The sequence below is a fragment of the Myotis lucifugus genome, unplaced genomic scaffold (genome assembly GCF_000147115.1).
Source record: "Myotis lucifugus unplaced genomic scaffold, Myoluc2.0 scaffold_177, whole genome shotgun sequence".
Taxonomy (NCBI): domain Eukaryota; kingdom Metazoa; phylum Chordata; class Mammalia; order Chiroptera; family Vespertilionidae; genus Myotis; species Myotis lucifugus.
The window spans coordinates 1,648,466-1,668,930 of record NW_005871225.1 but is presented as its reverse complement, the minus strand read 5'-3'; the positions used below and the strand labels follow the sequence as shown (position 1 = coordinate 1,668,930).

Below are 20,465 nucleotides of genomic sequence, written 5' to 3'. Positions count from 1 at the left end.
GAGAGAGAGAGAGAGAGAGAGAGAGCGCGAGCGAGCGAGAGAGGCACTAAATTCCCTAAGTGGTACTTTACATTCCCATGACTATTTTTATAACTGGGAATTTTCACATCTTAATCCCCTTCCCCCTTTTCATCCATCTACCCAACTGGCTGTGAGGGACCAAATGTGTCTACAGTTGAAGAACAGCTGTGCAGAAGACACCTCTATGGAGCAGGACTCAGTGGGGCTTTGGTGCTCACTGAGTCTGCCCCTTGAGTGTGTTGGTCCGAAACTGCACTGGTTCTGGGGCCTCCCTGGGAGGTGCAAAGTCAGCCACTGCCTGGGGTCACAGTGCAAGAGTTACAGAGCGATTTGCAGATGGGCTGTTGTGTTGGGCTTGGAAGTGCCCAGGCAAGGCCAAGCTGACTTGGGCCTCCTATTGATAGGTATGGGGCATGCTGATGCCAGCTGCAGTTTATTTGAGAGATTTTAGAAAAGTATGAAGAAGCCTGAGCCAGGACAGGCCATTCATATGGAAAAGCTGCTGCAAACGGGTGGGGCTGCAAATTGGATTGGGCAGGGTCTCAAGGATCACCAGGGCAGAGCCAACAGTGTGAGCCAGGCTGATGGAAACTCAGCTATGGCTACCCATCAGCTCTGTGACTGTGTATGTCTCAGCATAAGAATAATGACTTCTGAGAGCACCCCTGTCTGGGAGAAAGCCGCCCCTGAGTTCTTGCCCCAATGCCAGACAATCCAGTTCCTCCCCATATGTCCCTGGATCCTCCTCAAGCCGTTGCCCTAGCATTGGAGCTCAGCGGGAGCTAGTTCCAGTAAGTCATGCACTGGCCCTTTAAGAGAAACTGCCTGGGTCTCCAGCAGCCCCCGAGTCACTCAGCCACAATCCCTGCTGGTTTTTACAGCCCGAAGTTACAGGGGCTTCTCTCCTCGGCACTAGGACCTGGGCTGGGAATCTGGTGTGGGGCTTGGACCCCTTGTTCCTCACAGGAGGCTGCCGCAGCCTAGATATCCCTCCTGATTAAAAACATGCCCCATGTGGGCGTTGGACCAGCCTACTCTGTGCCTCTGCTCCTCCTACCAGTCTCAGTGTGCTTTCTTCTTTACTTCTCTAGTTGTAGGACTTCCATTCAGCCAGATTTTAGGTGGTTCTAAATGATGGTTCTTCGGTAATTTAGTTGTAATTTTGATGTGTCTGTGGGAGGCAGCAAGTATCCATGTTTACCTACGCTGCCATCTTGGTCCTCCACACCTTTTAGTTATGATGTGTGTTGGTGTGGGCCGCTTTGGGTTCACCATGGTTGGGACTCTGTGCTTCCCAGAATTGTATGTCTATTTACTTCACCAGGTTAGGGAAGCTTTCCATCATTATTTCTTCAAATAGGTTTTCAATTCTTTGTTCACTCTCTTTTTTCTGATACCCCTATGATGTGAATGTTGGTATGCTTGATGTTGTTCCATAGGCCCCTTAAATTATCCTAAATTTTTTGGATTCTTTTTTCTTTCTGCTATTTTGATTGGGTGTTTTCTGTTGCCTTATCTTCCAAATTGCTGATTTGATCCTTTGCTTCAGCTAATCTACTGTTGTTTCCCTCTCCTGTATTCTTCATTTCTGACCTGATATTTTTTATGTTTTCTATCTCCTTTTTTGTTTATCTCTTTGTTAAAGTTCTCATTCAGTTCATTGAGCATTCTTATAACCAGTGTTTTGAACTCTGCGTATGGTAGATTGCTTGTCTCCATTTTGTTTAGTTCTTTTTCTGGAGTTCTGTCTTGTTCTTTCATTCGGTAACATGTGTCTTTGTTTCCTTATTCTGGCTGCCTCCCTTTTTTTTTAATGTATTAGGCAGAGCTGCTATGTCTCTTGTCTTGGTTAGAGTGGCCTTATGTAATAGATGTCCTGTGGGAGCCAGATGCTCCTGATGTGTCCCTTGTGTGGGTTGTATGTTCCTTCCTATTCTACTTGAGCCTTGATTGCTGCTGGCATATCAATGGGAGGGATTGATCTTCAGGCTGATTGGCTGTAAGACCGGCTGTGACTATAGCAGAGGAGCTGTTGTGCAGATGATGACCCCATGGAGCATGATTTGCTTTGGCGGGACTCTAGTGCCTGCCAAGTCTGCCCTTCGTGTGTGTCATGTGTTGGCAGTTTGGTGGTGTTCTTGTATGATAAGATCTGAAGCTGGCCACGGGTGTGTTAGTTCTAGAGCCTTGTGGGAGCGCTCTGGTGCAAACCAACATCAGCCTCTGCCTTTGCTCTGCCTTGGGCCACTTGGTATGAGCTACAAAGTGATCTAGAGATGCCGCCTGTGCTGGGCTTGGAGGTATCAGGGAGAGGCCAAGATATGAACTGATACTAGCTGCCACTAGTGTCAGGTTTGCAAGCACTTTGCAAGAGGCAGTCTCCAGTGCTTTTATTAAACCCATGTCAGTCAGGTTTTCAACTCCCTCCTTCATTCACACCGAAATTTCAATGTTACCAATGACATCTACATTGCTAATGGTCAATTTTCAGTTCTTTTCATCCCTAACCTAATGATAACACAATACAACGAATCTCTCTTTTCTTATACACTTTCTTTGCCTGTCTTCCCTAATTTCTTAATTTTTCTCCTTTTACTGATGGTGTTTTTTCAGTCTTCTTGTTTGGTTTGTATTAATTCTGGAGTATCTGGTCTTCCCTTGGAGAATTAATCCAGTCTCATGACTAAAATACAGTCTATATACTAATGACTCCCAGATTTTTCTGTCCAGAACAGACTTTTCATACAATTCCAATGGGTTTCTAATTACATAATTCTAACTTAACATGTCCACAATGAACTCCTGCTTTTCACTCACAAACCTATTCCACTGTGTTTTGTTTTGTTTTGTCAAAACTGATAGCCACTCCATTCTTTCATTTATTCAGGCCAAAGATGTTGGCACAATCCTTGGCTCCGCATTTTCTCTTAAATCCTACATCTAATCCATTAAGACATTATATCAGCTTTACCTTCAATGTATTCAGAATCCATATACTTTTTACTCCCATCAGTGATCAAGACTCTCAGCATCATTCAATCTGATAAATTTCTAAAGAATTAGAATAGGAACCCTATTACTGAATGCAGTGGTTTTCAAAGTGTTTCAAAGTATTACCCTGAACAGACTACAGTTTGTGGACACAACAGCATCACCTGGGAACTTAGCAGAATTGGAAATTTGCTGGATGCCAATCCAAATCAGAACCTGACAATGGGACCCAACAATGTTTCCGAACAAGACTTCCGGATGGTTCTGATGCATCTAAAGTTTGAGAGCCACTGATATAACATGATAGTGGCTAATAAATTAAGTCAGATAACTTTTTTTAAATATCAGCTAAAGAGTGAAATGTTATAAAGGGAAAAAATACCTAATTTACACATTTACTTCTAATTAAAATATAGAAATAAACATTCACCTTCAAATTTTTTACATAGATTCCAGATTTTTAAAAATATGGATGTATGTTTTTTGTATGTGTGTGTGTAAATCATTGTTCATAATTTCCTAGTTCAATTTCTTTACAGTGGCAAGAGACCTTAAAAGACACTTGGGAAGAAATTGAGAGGATACTTTTTATGGATTTAATTTTTGCCTCCCAATTTCTAAATCTGTTTTGTTTACTCTTACTTTGAAGATTTTTTTGTTAGTCACTCCTTTTTATTGGATGTTTCCACAGAATTAATTATAGTTTTTATAAAAAAGAAACATTTTTTTTTGTACTCATATTTGTTTACATAATTGTAATTAAGTTACATAAGTATAATAAATACAACTGGCATAAGCATATTTGTGAGTAAACACAATGGATTCTTGGTAAGCAGATAATTGAGCTGGAGAAAGTATGCAGGCAAAAAGAGACACTTTATGCTAGAAGAGTTCAAAGGGCCATGAAAATCAATCAGTATGTTTTGCAGAGAAAATGAAAAAAGGTTAATCAAGACAGCAGGTTAAGTGGCGATCAATTTAGATAGCTCTCATTGTCACTTATGTTTCACTTACATTGGCAATGTTTGTTGAATAAATGTTGAATTTTGACTTTTTTTATTTTGTGGACTGTATCAAATAACCTACTTTTTTGTTGTTCTGTATGTAAAACTGTTATCAACCTTGATTTAAAATTTCTCTATTTTGGCCGAACCGGTTTGGCTCAGTGGATAGAGCGTCAGCCTGCGGACTCAAGGGTCCCAGGTTCGATTCTGGTTAAGGGCATGTACCTTGGTTGCGGGCACATCCCCAGTGGGGGGTGTGCAGGAGGCAGCTGATCGATCTCTCTCATCGATGTTTCTGGCTCTCTATCCCTCTCCCTTCTTCTCTGTAAAAAATCAATAAAATATATTTAAAAAAAAAAAAAATAAAATAAAATTTCTCTATTTTAGCTTATAATCACATGCATGAACAGGTAATGACATTACTTTTAACTGCTAAGTAGGTATTGATGCATCTTAAAAACTTACCTGGCATCCTTCTGCTGAAATGTCAATTGGTTGTCTAATCTCAAAGTTAGTACCTGCTTCTGATGAAGTGCATCATTAAGTTTCTCCTCCAATTCTTCAATCTTAATAAAGAAGAAAAGGTAAATTATTTGGTAATCTTTCAAATTATTATTAAAAAGCACTTAAAAGAAATACACTTTTAAATAGAGCAGCAGTTCTCAACCTGTGGGTCGCGACCCCTTTAGGGGGGTCGAACGACCCTTTCACAGGGGTCGCCTAAGACCATCGGAAAACACATATATAATTACATATTGTTTTTGTGATTAATCACTATGCTTTAATTATGTTCAATTTGTATCAATGAAATTGGGGGTCACCACAACATGAGGAACTGTATTAAAGGGTCGCGGCATTAGGAAGGTTGAGAACCACTGAGATAGAGGGTGTTTTTGCAGTAGTTGTGTCCACAAACTGTAGTCTGTTCATCCAAATTATTTTTAAACTGTGGTTTTAAAAACTGCTGCCATAAAATGTTCTTTTTTGCCAGGTGTCATTAAGACTATTTTTCCCCCTTAACCTACTCTGAATAGAAGCCTATTGACAACTGGAATTTTATGTTGATGTCTCATCCAGATAATTATTTCCAAGCCAGACCCTTCATTTGTACTTTATTTTCATACTAGTAGCCCAGTACACGGATTTGTGCACATTGAAAGGACATTAATTATAAGAAATATTTTAATATCGCTACTCACCCTTTCTCTATAATAGAAAGAAAATTAGTAAAATGTATATGAAAATAATATGTAAATTGATTAATAAACAATAACATGATATAACAAAGACATGCTATAAAAAACATATAAAAACAAAACCATGATATAAAAACAACATTGATAAAAACAATGACTGATAAATTGATTAAACTTATTCTAATATCTCCCTGTATACCACATCAAGAGTAAAAACACTTTCAGAGTGCTTGACTAATTTCTCTTGTGATGAAGTATTTACAACTTTAACTTTAAGGTCACACACTCTTCGAACTTGAGAGAAAGCAACATATAACTGACCATGTGTGAAAACGGGTTCAGGTAGGAATGTTCCTACTCTGTCTAGAGTTTGTCCTTGTGATTTATTAATAGTCATCGCAAATGCTGGCATCACGGGAAATTGTCTTCGAATTAATTTAAATGGGAGGCCAGTGTCAGATGGGGACAGCTGTTTTAATAGTTGGTCTTCAGACATATTCTGTCGATGATGCCGCTTTCTTTCAGCTTCAGAATGTCAACAAAAACAACCAAATTCACGATCAACAATGACAGATCGAAACACACGCGTGTGATTGGCGCCAGTGAGAGCATTATATGTATCGCACATGCGCAAGTCAACGTTTATTTTCAAATTGCCAGTGTGTGTTATATGTACCAGCCAGTCAGTCAGTTGGACAGTTGGACGGATGGACGGTCGGTCACTTAGCCTTTTACATATATAGATTTATATATATAGATATAGATATCTGATTACTACCCATCTTCAATTGACCGAAATGAAACTAGTCATTAACCTTACCTAGTCTTATATCCCTCTTGCATTTCCTTAATCTCCAAAGCAAAAAAACATGAGCCACCTTTGATATGGCAAGTTCTCCCTCACTGCTTTTGTCTCATATTATTCCAGTAAAACTATTCTTGTCAAAATTATGAATCACCTCCATAATGCCCAGTCCAATGACTATTTCTACATATTTATCGTACCCAACAGCATGATTTGAGAGCTGACTGCTCCATCTTCTTTTGGCTTCCTTGGTAATCCTCTTTGGTTTTCCTCCTAACTCTGTGCACTTTCAAGTTTCTCAAGTTTGCTGCATTTGGGGCCCTTTGCTCTCCCTAGGAAATGTCATCCAACCCCATGACTTTAAGTGCCATCTATATACTAATGCATATTACATACATGCACACACACACTCCTAGTCATGGACTCTTTCCTAAACTCTAACTGACAATTCCAATTATGAGTCTAACTGGAATCTAAAGTTTAACATGCTCAAAACAGAACTTATATTTTACCTCCCAGATCTGTGTTCTCCCAGGCTTTGATTTCTCAGTAAATGGCATCAGGTGATGCAGCCAAAAACTTAGGAGTCTTACATAAGGCAACAGCCTAATTACTATCTTTTGCTTCTATGTTATCTGCCCTTAGTTTATTAATTCAGTGCTATTTTTTTTAAATATATTTTATTGATTTTTTACAGAGAGGAAGAGAGAGAGATAGAGAGCCAGAAACATCGATGAGAGAGAAACAGCGATCAGCTGCCTCCTGCACATCTCCCACTGGGGATGTGCCCGCAACCCAGGTACATGCCCTTGACCGGAATCGAACCTGGGACCCCTCAGTCCACAGACCGACGCTCCATCCACTGAGCCAAACCGGTCTCGGCAATTCAGTGCTATTTTGAATACAAAATCAGGATATGTAACTCCAATTGCCTAAAATCTTCCAATGGCTTCTCTGACTACATAATCTAAAATAAAGCAAGGGTTAAACAATGGTGATGGGCTCATATCCAGTCCATGTCCTGTTTCAGCCCTTGAGCTAAGAATGGGTTTTTAATTTGTAAAGTGTTGTTTAAAAAAACAACAAAGAAAAATATGTGCTAGACCATATGTGGCATGCAAAGCATGAAATATTTAATTTCTGGCTTTAGCCCGTTTGGCTCAGTGGATAGAGTGTTGGCCCTCGGACTGAAGGGTCCCAGGTTCAATTCCAGTCAAGGGAATGTGTCTTGTTGCAGGTTTGATCCCCTGCCCTGGTCAAGGGGTGTGTGGGAGGCAATCAAACAATGTGTTTTTCTCATATAGATGTTTCTCTCTGTGTCTCTCCCTGTCCCATTCACTCTCTCTAAAAATCAATGGAAAAATATCCTCGAGTGAGGATTAACAACAACAATTATATATATATACATATACTTTCTGGCCCTTTACAGAAAAGGTTTGTGACTCCTATCTAAAGTAGACATTGCTGCCCTGGCCAGTTTTACTCAATGGTTAGAACGTCAGCCCTCAGATTGAAGGGTCCCAGGTTTGATTCCCGGTCAAGGGCACATACCTTCTTATTTGGCAAACACCACTTGCTAAAGACTATGGTAACTGAATTTACACTTGCTACTATAATATAGTAACTATCAAATTAAAAGACAAATATAGTAACTATCAAGTAGAAAAATACCAAAGAAACCAAATCTCCACAGTAGAGAACTATATAGATCCAATAATAATTATGATCTTGATTCTTCCCTATCAAACTAGTCACATCAGGGTTAGTTCTCAGTAAAGCAGAAAACTTGGCTAGAAAAAAAACACGTAAGAAAACGTATCTCACACATGCTAGATTTAAAAAATGGAGTCTACAGAAGCAATTCATCCCTGCCCACCTTTAAGTCACCTCTTCTTTCAGTACTTTTTGATACACAGAAATATTCACACACACACTTCTAAAACCAGTGTTTGAAAGCTATGCAAGAAAATATAATTACTTTCCTGACATGATAAATTTTTAATTTCAAATTCTGGGCATATATATAAAAATTTAATTCTTATTTACCTGCAGCTTGAAAACAATACAAAATTTACAGCTGATCTTACCTTTGTAAGATAATCTACTTTCAAATTGTCAATCATCATATTTTTTTGGGATAGCTCTATTTTCAGTAACTGAATATTATGAAGTAGTTCTTTTCGTTCAATTAGCTGCCTGGTGATTTTGATTTTACCATCTCGCTCTTCTGATGAGGAAATGTCATCTGTAGGAACTGTTGTTTCTAAACTAATATCTTCAGATTCCAGAGAGCTGGAGACATTCACTGTTTTTGATGCCTTGGCAATTTTTCGAGACATTATTGTGGATCAGTTTTCTTCTCCAATTCTATTTCAGTTTTCTGTAGGTTAAAAAATATTAAGTTAAATGTACTCAAACATTCTCTGTGGAAAGCATATTACAGAGACCCTGAGGATTCCCTAAGGCAATCTGAGGACCCCAAATCTAGGACACATTAGTAAATTATTGCTCAGATAGAACACATTAAATCAAACTCATTAAATCCTATTATGAACTCAGGCACTTGGATGAATAAGAAACCCAGTTCCTGGGCGCAGGAATACTTGGAGACAAAGACATATATATGAGACAAAGGATAGAGCTCTAATGCTACCAATAAAAGCAGCACATGTTCAATATTAGAGAGATCACTTCCGAGTTGATCAGGGGAAGGTTATACAAAGATAGAAGATAGAATCTTGGAGGATTTGGGGAGGAGTAGGAAGAAGGGGAAAGCATGCAGGTGCTAAGATTGGTGGAGAGGTGGTGAAAGTGTAAAGACAACGGGAGAGAGAGGGGTCAGGCTGGGGCCAAGTCTTTGTGAATCGGAGTAGTTAGTGACTCCCTCACCCACCGAACACACACACAGCCTTAATAATCCAGGCTGTGGAGGGCCTTGAATGTCAAATGCGTTAGAAATCTATTCTGCAGGCAATGAGGCACCACTGAAGATTTTTTAAAAGGGGAAGCAGTGACATAAAATCATTTTTCAGAGGCTTGCAGATAGCAGATGAAAACAAGAGGGTAGAAGAGAAGCACTCAAGAATTCTAAATCGAACTTCTTACCCTTCCAGAAGAATTGAACAACTCCTCTATTTTAATACCACACGATATAATGAATTGCTTACGGTATTGCTGGTAACAGTTTTTCTAAACCCAAGGATGTGTGTATGGAGGGGAAATGGCAAGCACTTTGGCTGAATCGGCTTCCCTCCTTTTTAAAGGGCAAAGGGTAAGAACTGGATGAAATCAAAACAGGCAACACCACCTGGGTCTCAAAGGATCAGGGACTGATACTGCCCACACATGCAGGGCGAAGAAAACCCAAACTTGGCAGCATCGGGGGAATTCCTTGTCCACCCGCGGGTATGGGACAGCCGAGAGCTACCTCGAAAGCTTCAATTACTCCCCGTCGAAGGCTGGACCAGCCGCCACTGCCGGGAGCTGAAGGTGTCTTCAATCAGCCGCTCAGGTTGCAGCACCTCAAAAGTGAATTTCAGGTGGGGGACCGTTGGGACCCGTAACCAAGACAACCATTTGGGCGCCCAGAGGAGGACCGTGGAAGCGGCAGTCTGCAAACGCCCACGCCGCCGGAACTTGGCCGGGATCCGCCCAGGCGCCGGAAGCAACGCATGCTGGGAGCTGGAGTCCAGAGGCGGGCCACGCCCACATCGTGGGCGGAAATGGCTCCGAGATCCGCCCATCCTCGCTTTTGCCCAATCCTCGCAACCCCCGGAGAGCCAACCAGCATCAATCTCGACGTTTTCCCGCGAGAAGTGTTCGCTAGTGTCTCGGAGCGGGAAGGCGCGAACCTCCGGGTAAAGGATAGTCGTGCGACAGGGCTCCGAGCTGACTCCGGTCGCCGGAAGAGCGCGGTAGGGTAGCCGTCGGGATTCCGCGCCGCGAGGCAAGATGCTGAAGTCTAAGACTTTCTTAAAGAAGACCCGGGCGGGCGGCGTGATGAAGATCGTGCGCGAGCACTACTTGCGGGATGACATCGGCTGCGGGGCGCCCGGGTGCGCGGCCTGCGGCGGGGCGCACGAGGGGCCGGTCCTCGAGCCGCAGCCCCTGGACCCCGCGAGCAGCCTCTGCCCGCAGCCTCACTACCTGCTGCCTGACACCAACGTGCTGCTGCACCAGGTGCGTGGGCGCGCGAGCCTGGTCCACGCGGCCCGGCCCCGGAAAAGGGTGTGACAGACAGGGAAGCTGAGCCCGCGGAGGCCGGTCTCGGGCAGCATCACGCGCTCAGGGAGAGGCAGACCACGGGGACGCATGTCTCCTGACCCCCAGGACGAGCTTCTCGTCCTTGTAGGTGGTGTTTTTGAGTTCTTGGGATCAGAAGGACTTTAGATACGTTATTTCTCTAACTCCTGGTGTCTCTTCTGCCTTAGATTTGTAACTGTCTAGAGGCCGGGGACTTGGCTTCTGTGGCCTCCAGCCTGCGACCCCCAGGCAGCTTGTAAGTGCCTACTAACGAAAATATGTGGGCCGACGTATTTCTTCATTAATGGACTTAGTTCTGCGAAGTTTTAGAATTAGTCTGTTTACCTGTGCTTGACATGTCTAAGGGTTTTCTATAGCAAGATCTCTCCATACCTTAGTGTGCATTTAGTGTGTGTGTGTGTGTGTGTGTGTGTGTGTGTTAGTCCTCACCCGAGGATATGTGTCATTTATTTTTAGAGAAAGAAAGGGAGAGAGAGAAAGAGGGAACCATTGATGTGAGAAACATCCATCGGTTGCCTCGCACACGCGCCCAGCAGGATGACCGGGATCGAACCCGCAACCTTAGGGATGTTCCCTGACCGGAAATCGGAAACGCAACCTTTTGGGGTACCTGGAGGCTCCAACTACTGAGCAACCCGGCCAGGCTATCGTTACTGTTTTTTTTTACACCCATGGAGTTTTATGTTCGACAGACAGAAACAATTTACGAATGAACATAGGAAAATTAATTTTTCTTTGTTCTGCTTCTTTTCTTTAAGATTGATGTTCTTGAGGACCCTGCCATCAGGAATGTAATTGTACTACAAACAGTTCTGCAAGAAGTGAGAAATCGCAGTGCCCCGGTATATAAAAGAATCCGAGATTTGACTAGTAACCAGGAGAAGCATTTCTATACGTTCACCAACGAGCACCATAGGTAGGAGGAAAATTATGATAATTATCAGAAAACCACAGAATTATCTACATGTGGAGGAGGGCTCCTGTCAGTCATGTGTGATGCCAGAAGCTCTCTGATAGGGTTCACACCCACAGGAATTTTATTTGGTTCTCACACAGCTGTACAGAAGGTATTGCTAAGTAGACCTAATTAAGGTCCCCTAGGCACTGATTGCATCAAACCCAGAACCAGGGTCTCCTACTCCTATGCTATAGTCCAGTGATGGCGAACCTATGACACGCGTGTCAGAGGCGACACGCGAACTCACTTTTTTGGTTGATTTTTCTTTGTTAAATGGCATTTAAATATATAAAATAAATATCAAAAATATAAGTTTTTGTTTTACTATGATTGCAAATATCAAAAAATTTCTATATGTGACACAGCACCAGAATTAAATTAGGGTTTTTCAAAATGCTGACACGCCAAGCTCAAAAGGTTCGCCATCACTGCTATAGTAGGTACTTTTATTTCTAAAATGTTTTCATTTTGAATTGATTTTAGTATGAGTCCAGCAATAGAATGATGGCAGATAAAATTTGCCTAGGTTCCTGGAATACCATGTTATATGAATAGACAGCATAGGTTAAAAAAGTGTAAGTTTGTGAAGGAGGTTTTAAATATAAAGCAGCTTTATTCTTCATGGGCTTTTACAAGTTAAACTAATACCTTATAACTGATCACATTGAAGAAGATATGATTCAAGTATAGAATTCTTTGTTATGTTTCGAATTCATGACCTGTGTTTGAACATAACATGTGATCTTCGAAAATAGATGTCACCATGTATGTTACATAAACCTGTGATGCATTTTAGTATGCTTTTATTAGATTAGATTAGGGCTTCTGAACCTTGGCACGGCTGGCATTTTGAACTGGATAATTCTTTGCTGTGGGTGGGCTGTCTTCCTGTGTTATAGGATGTTTAGCAGCATCCCTGGCCTCTACCCATTAGAAGCCAGTAGCAACCTTCCCCCTCATCCACAGAGTTGTAACAACCCAAATGTTTCCAGACATTGTCAAACGTTCACAGGGGGCAAAATCACCCCCATTTAGACCACTGGATTAGCTGGTAGATTTGGTAATGAAATCCCATTGGAATATGCAAATTAAAAAGTTAGTTTCTCAATTTTTTTCTTTATTCTTATATCCCAAGCTTAAAAAAAAAAATTGTTCTTGTAAAGAACATCTGCCCAGCCAATGTTCAGTGGTTGAGCTTAGACTCATGAATCTGGAGGTCATCATTCAGTTCCCTGTCAGGGCACAAGTCCAGGTTGCACAAGTCCAGGTTGCAGGCCCTATCCCCAATAGGGGGCGTGCAGGAGGCAGCTGATCAATGATCTTTTTCATTATTGATGTTTCTGTCCCTTTCTCCCTCTCCCATCCTCTCTCTGAAATCAATTAAAAAAACCCATATTTTAAAAAGCCAAACTTTCTTTAAAAAGAACATCAGTAAAACACTTGTAGCCATCTTAGTCCTAGCTTGAAATCTAGAAGTAGAAATGTTACTTGTTTTTCAGTGGAGAAAGACCAAGTTTCTGTGGAGCATGGTCATCAGATCAGATCCCTAATCAGAGGTTATTTTCTTTCTTTTTTTTTTTTTTTAAATATATTTTATTGATTTTTCACAGAGAGGAAGGGAGAGAGATAGAGAGTCAGAAACATCGATGAGAGAGAAACATCGATCAGCTGCCTCCTGCACACCTCCCACTGGGGATATGCCAGCAACCAAGGCACACGCCCCTGACCGGAATCGAACCTGGGACCCTTCAGTCTGCAGGCCAACGCTCTATCCACTGAGCCAAACCGGCTTCGGCAGAGGGGTTATTTTCTTAACTTAAATGCAGTGAATAGAGTTTAGCAATACTGGGGTTAACAGGAAAAATCTTAGATCTTAGGACACTTAGGTAAATATCATCTAAGATTCTTTTCCTCAAGTCATGCTAAAACCAATTCAAGAATTTAGGACAGTGTCTTTGATTGTTACACTCAAAGCATTAGGAGGTGTAAATGGTGAATAAAATAATTCTAAAAACTATTATAAATAAGTCTAAAATTTTTAAATTGAATCTATTATTTTTAAGCACTAGAAGTTACTGTACTGAGTTTTGATATTGTACTTAAATTTGGCTTGTAAAATAGATTCAAGTAAATGATGAGTATGCTGACATATTTGGGAGTTCAGAGTAAATAGTCTTAGAAAGAAAATATGGAGTCATATCTGTATCTGGTCTTTTATTCTCTAGATAGCCTCTGGCATTAATAGTGTGTTTATCATGGATAATTTACATTCATTATATATTTATAGAATGATATGATAATAAATTATGTAATTGTACTATTTTATAGCTTTTAGGAATTACTATTAACCTACAGTTCAAATGAAATCTCACTATCAGACCTGCAAAGTTTTATTATAGTTTTTTCCAACAAACCATTACTTATTTGATGTTCTAACCTGAGTATAAATTCTGATCTTGATTTTCCTTCTGGTGAAATAAAATTAGCCTTTTAATCATTCCATTAATAACATGATTTTCTTTTTCTAAGCAAATTGTTGTCTTAGAAACTTAACTATAAGGATCCTATTTATTTCCTCTCTGAGTTATAAATCTGAATTACATTCAAGAGAAAAAGATATACCCTTGACTTTTAAGTTTAGTGCTTATTAAGCATTTATATCCTAATATTTTTTACATATGCTTATTTTTATTGATTTTCATTTCTTTTATAAAATAATTTTTCTTTCCTTTACATTTAGAGAAACTTACATAGAACAAAAACAGGGAGAAAATGCTAATGACAGGAATGATAGAGCCATTAGAGTAGCAGCAAAATGGTACAATGAACATTTGAAGAAAATGTCAGCAGAGAATGAACTGCAAGTCATCTTAATAACAAATGACAGGAAAAACAAAGAGAAAGCCATAGAAGAAGGAATACCAGCTTTCACTTGTAAGTCTAAATGTAGAAACTGTTAATTCATGTTTCAAATGTATATAAAAGTTATCATCAGGCCCATGGTTAGAAATTCACTTGGCTGTATTATATTTTTATAGTCTTTTAGTACCTCATGTGATATTTTTGCATTTTTTTAAAAAAAATATATTTTTTTTATTTTTTTACAGAGAGGAAGGGAGAGGGATAGAGAGTCAGAAACATCGATGAGAGAGAAACATCGATCAGCTGCCTCCTGCACACCCCCCACTGGGGATGTGCCCGCAACCAAGGCACATGCCCTTGACCGGAATTGAACCTGGGACCCTTCAGTCCGAAGGCCGATGCTCTATCCACTGAGCCAAACCGGTTAGGGCTATTTTTGCATTTTTAAATTTCTCTGCATTTCTAAGCTCAGTGTGTTGTGGTGCCGAGGGGCTAATTTCCCCATCACTGTTTGGAATTGGCTTAGCAATAAAAGCTCATAGATAGGCTTGACCCACTATATACACTCACTGATGTGGGCATGTTCACATCAACAGATATGGACTTCCCTCTCACCCCCCAAAAAAGATGATTGATGTTCCTCCATATCTAAGAAAAAACAAATAAGCAAAAAACAGTTGAATTTATCAAGAACTATAAAACTTATTTTTCAGGTGAAGAATATGTAAAGAGCCTAACTGCTAACCCTGAACTCATAGATCGTCTTGCTTGTTTGTCTGAAGAAGGGGTATGTTTGAGTTTGTTTTATTTTGTTTCTGAAAAGTAAAAATATTAAAATAGTCATTTTGAAATATAGTATAATTTTATGAAATATAAAAATTGGAATGTTGGTGGGAATTGGAATAGTAGTTGGGTTATAGACAGTCAGAGGGTCTGTAATAGTCTTAATGAAAATACCATTTCTAAAAGACATGACACTCTAAAATAGCATTGCTTGCCAATATATCCTCAGCAACCTGAGTAGAGCCTGGCACTTGGTAGCACTGTTTGATGATTAAATAAAAGAATCTATGGCTGGTTTGTGAATAGGAGTAGCTATTTGACAAAGAAGTGGCAGGTACTGAAGATAGAGCATACTGTAGTGGTAATCCCAAAGGAGGAGAGAAGGCAGTCATAAGAGATAGACTAGGAAGGGCAAGGGTCTGATAATGAGAACCCTGTAGGTCAGTAATTTTTATATTGCCTTACAAAGATCTCCCTAAAGGGCTGCTATGAAGAGACTAGAGGCCTGATGCACGAAATTCGTGCACGGCTAGGGTCCCTAGGCCTGGCCGGCAATCATGGCCTATCTGTGGGGTGACTGCCAGGGTGATCGGGGGCAGGGAAGTCCGCTGGCATCTGCCTTAGCTGGTCTGACACCTCCTGCTCACCGGCCTGCCCACAGCCACCACCACCGGTCACCTCCCTATTCAGAGTGACCGGCAGGGCGATCAGGGGCCCCCACTGGCACCTGCCTTGGCTGGCGGCCTGGCACCGTCCACTCGCCAGCCCTGCCCTCCATCGACGACGCTGGTCGGGGCCTGCAGCCTCCTGCGTTGAGCATCTGCCCCTGGGTGGTCAGAGAGCGTCATAGCAACCAGTCATTCCGCCAGTCTTTCTGCTATTTGGTCAGTTTGCTTATTAGGGTTTTATTATATAGAATGATAGCATATAGGATTCTGGGCTCCCTACCTTATACTGGATGGCTAAAAGAAATTAAGGGTATATAAGAGTGTGCCTGGGAGGGATGGAGGAGAATGATCAGAAATGTTATTTATTTGAAAGAACACTCTAATATTGATATGTAAAATGATTCACTGTATCAGGGGCAAGATTAGAGGCAGAGGAGTCACTGTAATAGCAGATGTGAGAGGGCATGCTATGGAAATCATTAAACTTTGTGAGCCCTCATTTCCTTACATGTAAAGTGTGTTTAGCAATAGTCACTTGATAATGTTATGAGGATTGAATGAGAGAATAATGGTAGTATTAAAATTCTTATCTCAGTGCCTAGCACAGAGCAAGTGTATAAATGGTAGCTATTGTTGTTATAGAAATATATTTTAATAGAACATTATACATATATCCAGTCTTTACAATATTTTTCCCATTTCTGTTTGCCTTCAACCAGCTACTTTAGAAAACGAAATGTGAGAAAATAAAAGCTGGGCTTGATTTTTGGAGTACAGATTTAGAATTGCCCTGTCTAATATGTAGCCCTTAGTTGCATGTAGCTGTTTAAATTTAATTCAACTTAAAAATTCATTTTCTCAGTTGCATTATCCACTTCAAATTCTCAAGAGCCACTTGTGCATAGTGGCTTCCATTTTGGACATCACAAAAAGAATATTCCCTTCATCACAAAGTTGTTTTGAATAGCACTGATCTAGGAGAAGAAACAAGTAATCTAACATTGGTAATACATAGTATTTGATTAAGTATTATGGTACTAAATGTTGGGTATGGTGAAATTATAGGGAGTTTTGTTGTAATATAATATGTGTGTTCCTCAAATTCACTGTGCTATGCAACATCCTATATAATAAAAGGCTAATATGCAAATCAACCAAATGGCAGAAAGACCGGTCGCTGTGATGCGCACTGACCACCAGGGGGCAGATGCTCAGTGCAGGAGCTGCCCCCCGGTGGTCAGTGGGCTCCCACAGGGGGAGCGCTGCTCAGCCAGAAGCCAGGCTCACAGCTGGTTAGCACAGCGGCAGTGGCTGGAGCCTCTCGTGCCTCCGTGGCAGCGCTAAGGATGTCCGACTGCCAGCTTAGGGAGTGAGCCTAAGCTGTCAGTCAGACATCCCCCAAGGGCTCCTGGACTGTGAGAGGACACAGGCCAGGCTGAGGGACGCCCCCCAAAGCGAGTGCATGAATTTCCTGCACCAGACCTCTAGTCATGTAATAAAAACCACAGAGCTTATGGGAAAATGTGGTTAGAGCACATACTCAAAAAATTCAGGAAGTGGTGGAAAGAGGATTATCTAAATTCAGACAGGAAGTTGTTAACAGCAGACGAAGATGGTGGGGCTCAGAACATATGGTGATCTGAGGTCATTGTGAAGATGTTTGGGGGAGGTATGTGTGTGTTTTGTGGATTCCTATGCAGCTTGGTTCACCTGGTACAGTTTTGTTCATTCACCTAGTATTTTCTAATATATCAGTCACATTGGAACAATTTGTGTTTTCAAAACAAGCAGTATAGTAGAATGGGCTGTACTTAACAAGGGCACCAGATTTGGGATGTCAGGGCCTCTCAATAAAAATAATATCTAAGCTGAGATGTGAAGAGTGTTAACTAAGCAAGTTTGCTTTGAGGCGGTCATTTTAGCTCAGTTATGTAAAGGAGGATGCTATGGTGTTAACTAGGTGAAGAGCATTTCAAGCAGAGGAAACAGCAAGTTTAAAGATTAGAATAAGTAGGTAAGGTTAAGAAAGAGAAAATGGGATGGAGTGAGCAAGGGAGAAAATTAGTAATGAAGTTAGAACTGTAGATAGGGCAAAGTAATCCTCCTATCTAATAAAAGAGAAAGATGGTAATTAGCATACGACCGCTACCCTTCCCATTGGCTAATCAGGGCGATATGCAAATTAACTGCCAACTAAGATGGAGGTTATCCGGCCAACAAAGATGGCGGCTAATTTGCATACGCCCAATGATGGGAGGCGAAAGGGGAAGGACTGAAGAATGGTGATCGGCAACCCAGGCGGCAACCCAGGTGGCAGGCAAGAACTAGGGGGTGGGCAAAGGCCGCCTTTCCCCACCCCCCAGCCGGTGATCGCCATCGGAAAGTCAGGCAGCAACAGAAGCCGCAGAAACCTCGGGCTGGTGCCCGTGTGCAGTCTGCAGTCGCAGAAGCCGCCTGCCTGCCGCATCCCACTATGATCCACTGAGTTATGAGGCCAGAGAGCAAGGAGAACTTCCGCCCGAGTCAAAGTGGGGAGCGGAGGACACGGCCTCCCCTCCTAAAGTCGCCAAAGGACAGGACCTAACCTAAGCCACATCCTCTGAGACAGCCGGGCAGGCACCACTGACCCTCTCTGCAGGCCGGGCCCCCTTCCCCTTCCCCTGTCCCTGCACAGCTCCCATAGCTCCCCACTGGCTGAGTCAGGCACAACAGGTTTGTAGCCACAGGGGCGATTTAGCAGCTAATGAAAAATGCGAGAACGAACAAATGAAGCAGCTACTGCAGTGGGGAAAAGACGTTCATCAAATTCGTTGTCTCTGAGAAACTGAGTCAGCCAGCACAGGCCCCTGCACAGGATGAGGCTTCTGCTTCTAAAGAAATGTCCTGGGGTTAGAGGTGAGGGGGTGCTGCCTTTCCCATCTTGGAGCTCTAGGAGGAGTCTGTGCTCCCCCTCCTCGTATTCTTAACACCCAGAGACCCCTCCCCAGTCCAGGCAGGAATGTTTCACGCTGACCGCCTCCAGAAAGCAGAGAACAAAGAGGCACTTCTTGACTTCAAGCCTCTAAACCAGTGGTTTTCAACCTTGGCTGCACATTAGAATCACCTGGGAATCTTTTTAAAATCCTGATTTCTGGGCCTCATCGTCTGGAAATTCTGTTTCTTTGTTATGGGGTAGAGCCACAACATTAGTAACAAAGGATGAGGTGCAGAAATCAGGATTTTAAAAAGATTCCCAGGTGATTCTAATGTGTACCCAAGGTTGAGAACCACTGCTCTAAGACTTGACCACTGTGGGCAAAGACCTGCAGCTGAGAGGGGACAGGTTCTGGGTGTCGAGGTCCAGAGCGTGGAAGGCCTCCTGGGGGAGCAGTGGATCTGGAAGCCTGTGTGCTGGGTCAGAGACACCCCTGCCTCCCACCCTCCCCTGCCCTGCACATAGACGTGCCTGGACTGGGGTGAGGAGGAGAAGGAGAACTAGAGGGAAGGAACACTGAGTGTTTGTTGGCGGCCATGTAAAAAGGACTGTGACCCTCCCCTCCCACTGAGTCACTCTCTAAGGCAGCAGGAGACGGAGGGTCTAAGAGCAGCCACACAGCTTTGTGGCCGTGACCAAGGCACCAAGATGATGTCCATGCAATGGGGCTGAGGAAGTGTCAGAGGACCTCACCCCAGAAAGCCCAATAGCTCTTTGTGTGAGAGAGGAAGGTGGCAGGGAGGGATGAAGAGAGCAAATTGGACTCAAGAGGCCTCAAGGCCCAGATGAGGAGAATATACCAGGGGTCGGCATGGACTTGAGCTCTGAGGTGAGGGTCAAGGGCACTGGGTGGGGGCCAGTCCAGACAGAAGACTGAGGTCCAGATGTTCTTGACCCTGCTCGGTTCTTTGGCACCTCTGCCTGAGATATAAACTGTCTGACATGGAAGTACAACTCCAGAGAAGCGGGTGGGGAACCTAAGTTAAATAATATTTTGTTTTTGTTTTTTCACTTGGCAGAATGGGGGCTGAAGTTGAAGTTAGGTTTGTTACTAAACAATAAAGAAAGCAACATTTCTCGCACACCCGACTGTGTGGTCTGAGTTTGCTGCTGCCTATAAACCGAGAGAAAGTTGTAAAATGAAGTACTAATCTCTAGGGTTTAGGTCAGACCAAGGAGTAGTGCCACTCAGCCAGAAGCTGGCTCATGGCTGGCCAGTGCGGAGGTGGTGGCAGGAGCCTCTCCCACCTCCGTGGCAGCACTAAGAATGTCTAACTAACGGTTTAGGCCCGATCCCTTGGGGGCCTAAGCCTTTAGTCGGACATCCCCCAAGGGCTCCCTGGCTACCAGAAGGATGTTTGACTGCAAGCTTAAGCCTGACCCCCCGGGGAGTGGGCCTAAGTCAACAGGTGGACATCCCCCAAGGGGTCCTGGACTGCAAATGGGCGCAGGCCGGGCTGAGGGACGCACCCCCCGCCCCCCCACCGAGTGCACAAATTTTGTGCACTGGGCCTCTAGTCTACACTAATAAAAGAGAAACATGGGAATTAGCGTACGACCGCTACCCTTCCCATTGGCTAATCAGCATATCCTTATGCAAATTAACTGTCAGCCAAGATGGCGGCTGGCAGCCATGCACTGAAGCGGACAGGGAGGCTTACTTGCTCTAGTGATGGAGAACTCCAACGTTTCCCGCCTGACTTGGCGGCCTCTCAGCTGCCACTCTAAGCAACTATGTTGCAAATATAGAAGCTAAACCAAACCCCAGAAACCAGCTTTAGTCAGCCGGGCTTCAGCCAGCCAGATGGCAACATTGTATCAAATACAGATGTAAAGGCCAGAGACCTGCTTTCAGCAGCGAGGCCTCCGAGCTAAGCTGGCCAGAATAGAAAAAGAAAATGAAAAATGGAGCGTGGGAGCTCAGTCACCCGCCAGCTGAA

At 42.6% G+C, this 20,465-nt stretch overlaps 2 protein-coding genes across 3 annotated transcripts in view; one reads left to right on the top strand and one right to left on the bottom strand.

Moving 5' to 3' along the window:
* The window catches only part of PIBF1 (progesterone immunomodulatory binding factor 1), a 209,059-nt gene extending 199,412 nt beyond the window's left edge, over nt 1–9,647 (bottom strand). Inside the window, exons 1-3 of the mRNA XM_006096365.3 lie at nt 9,445–9,647; nt 8,105–8,397; nt 4,482–4,582 (exon numbers count right to left, since the gene is read on the bottom strand). Coding sequence (XP_006096427.1) covers nt 4,482–4,582; nt 8,105–8,356 — 353 coding nt within the window. The 5' untranslated portion in view covers nt 8,357–8,397; nt 9,445–9,647. The remainder of the gene's footprint in view (nt 1–4,481; nt 4,583–8,104; nt 8,398–9,444) is intronic.
* A 189-nt stretch (nt 9,648–9,836) lies between these two features.
* The window catches only part of DIS3 (DIS3 homolog, exosome endoribonuclease and 3'-5' exoribonuclease), a 33,515-nt gene continuing 22,886 nt past the window's right edge, over nt 9,837–20,465 (top strand). Inside the window, exons 1-4 of one of the 2 annotated variants that reach the window (XM_006096364.3) lie at nt 9,837–10,196; nt 10,448–10,515; nt 13,979–14,172; nt 14,814–14,887. In XM_006096364.3, coding sequence (XP_006096426.1) covers nt 9,969–10,196; nt 10,448–10,515; nt 13,979–14,172; nt 14,814–14,887 — 564 coding nt within the window. In that variant the 5' untranslated portion in view covers nt 9,837–9,968. Of the gene's footprint in view, nt 10,197–10,447; nt 10,516–11,038; nt 11,197–13,978; nt 14,173–14,813; nt 14,888–20,465 lie in introns of both variants that reach the window. The other variant, XM_006096363.3, reaches the window with a different exon arrangement.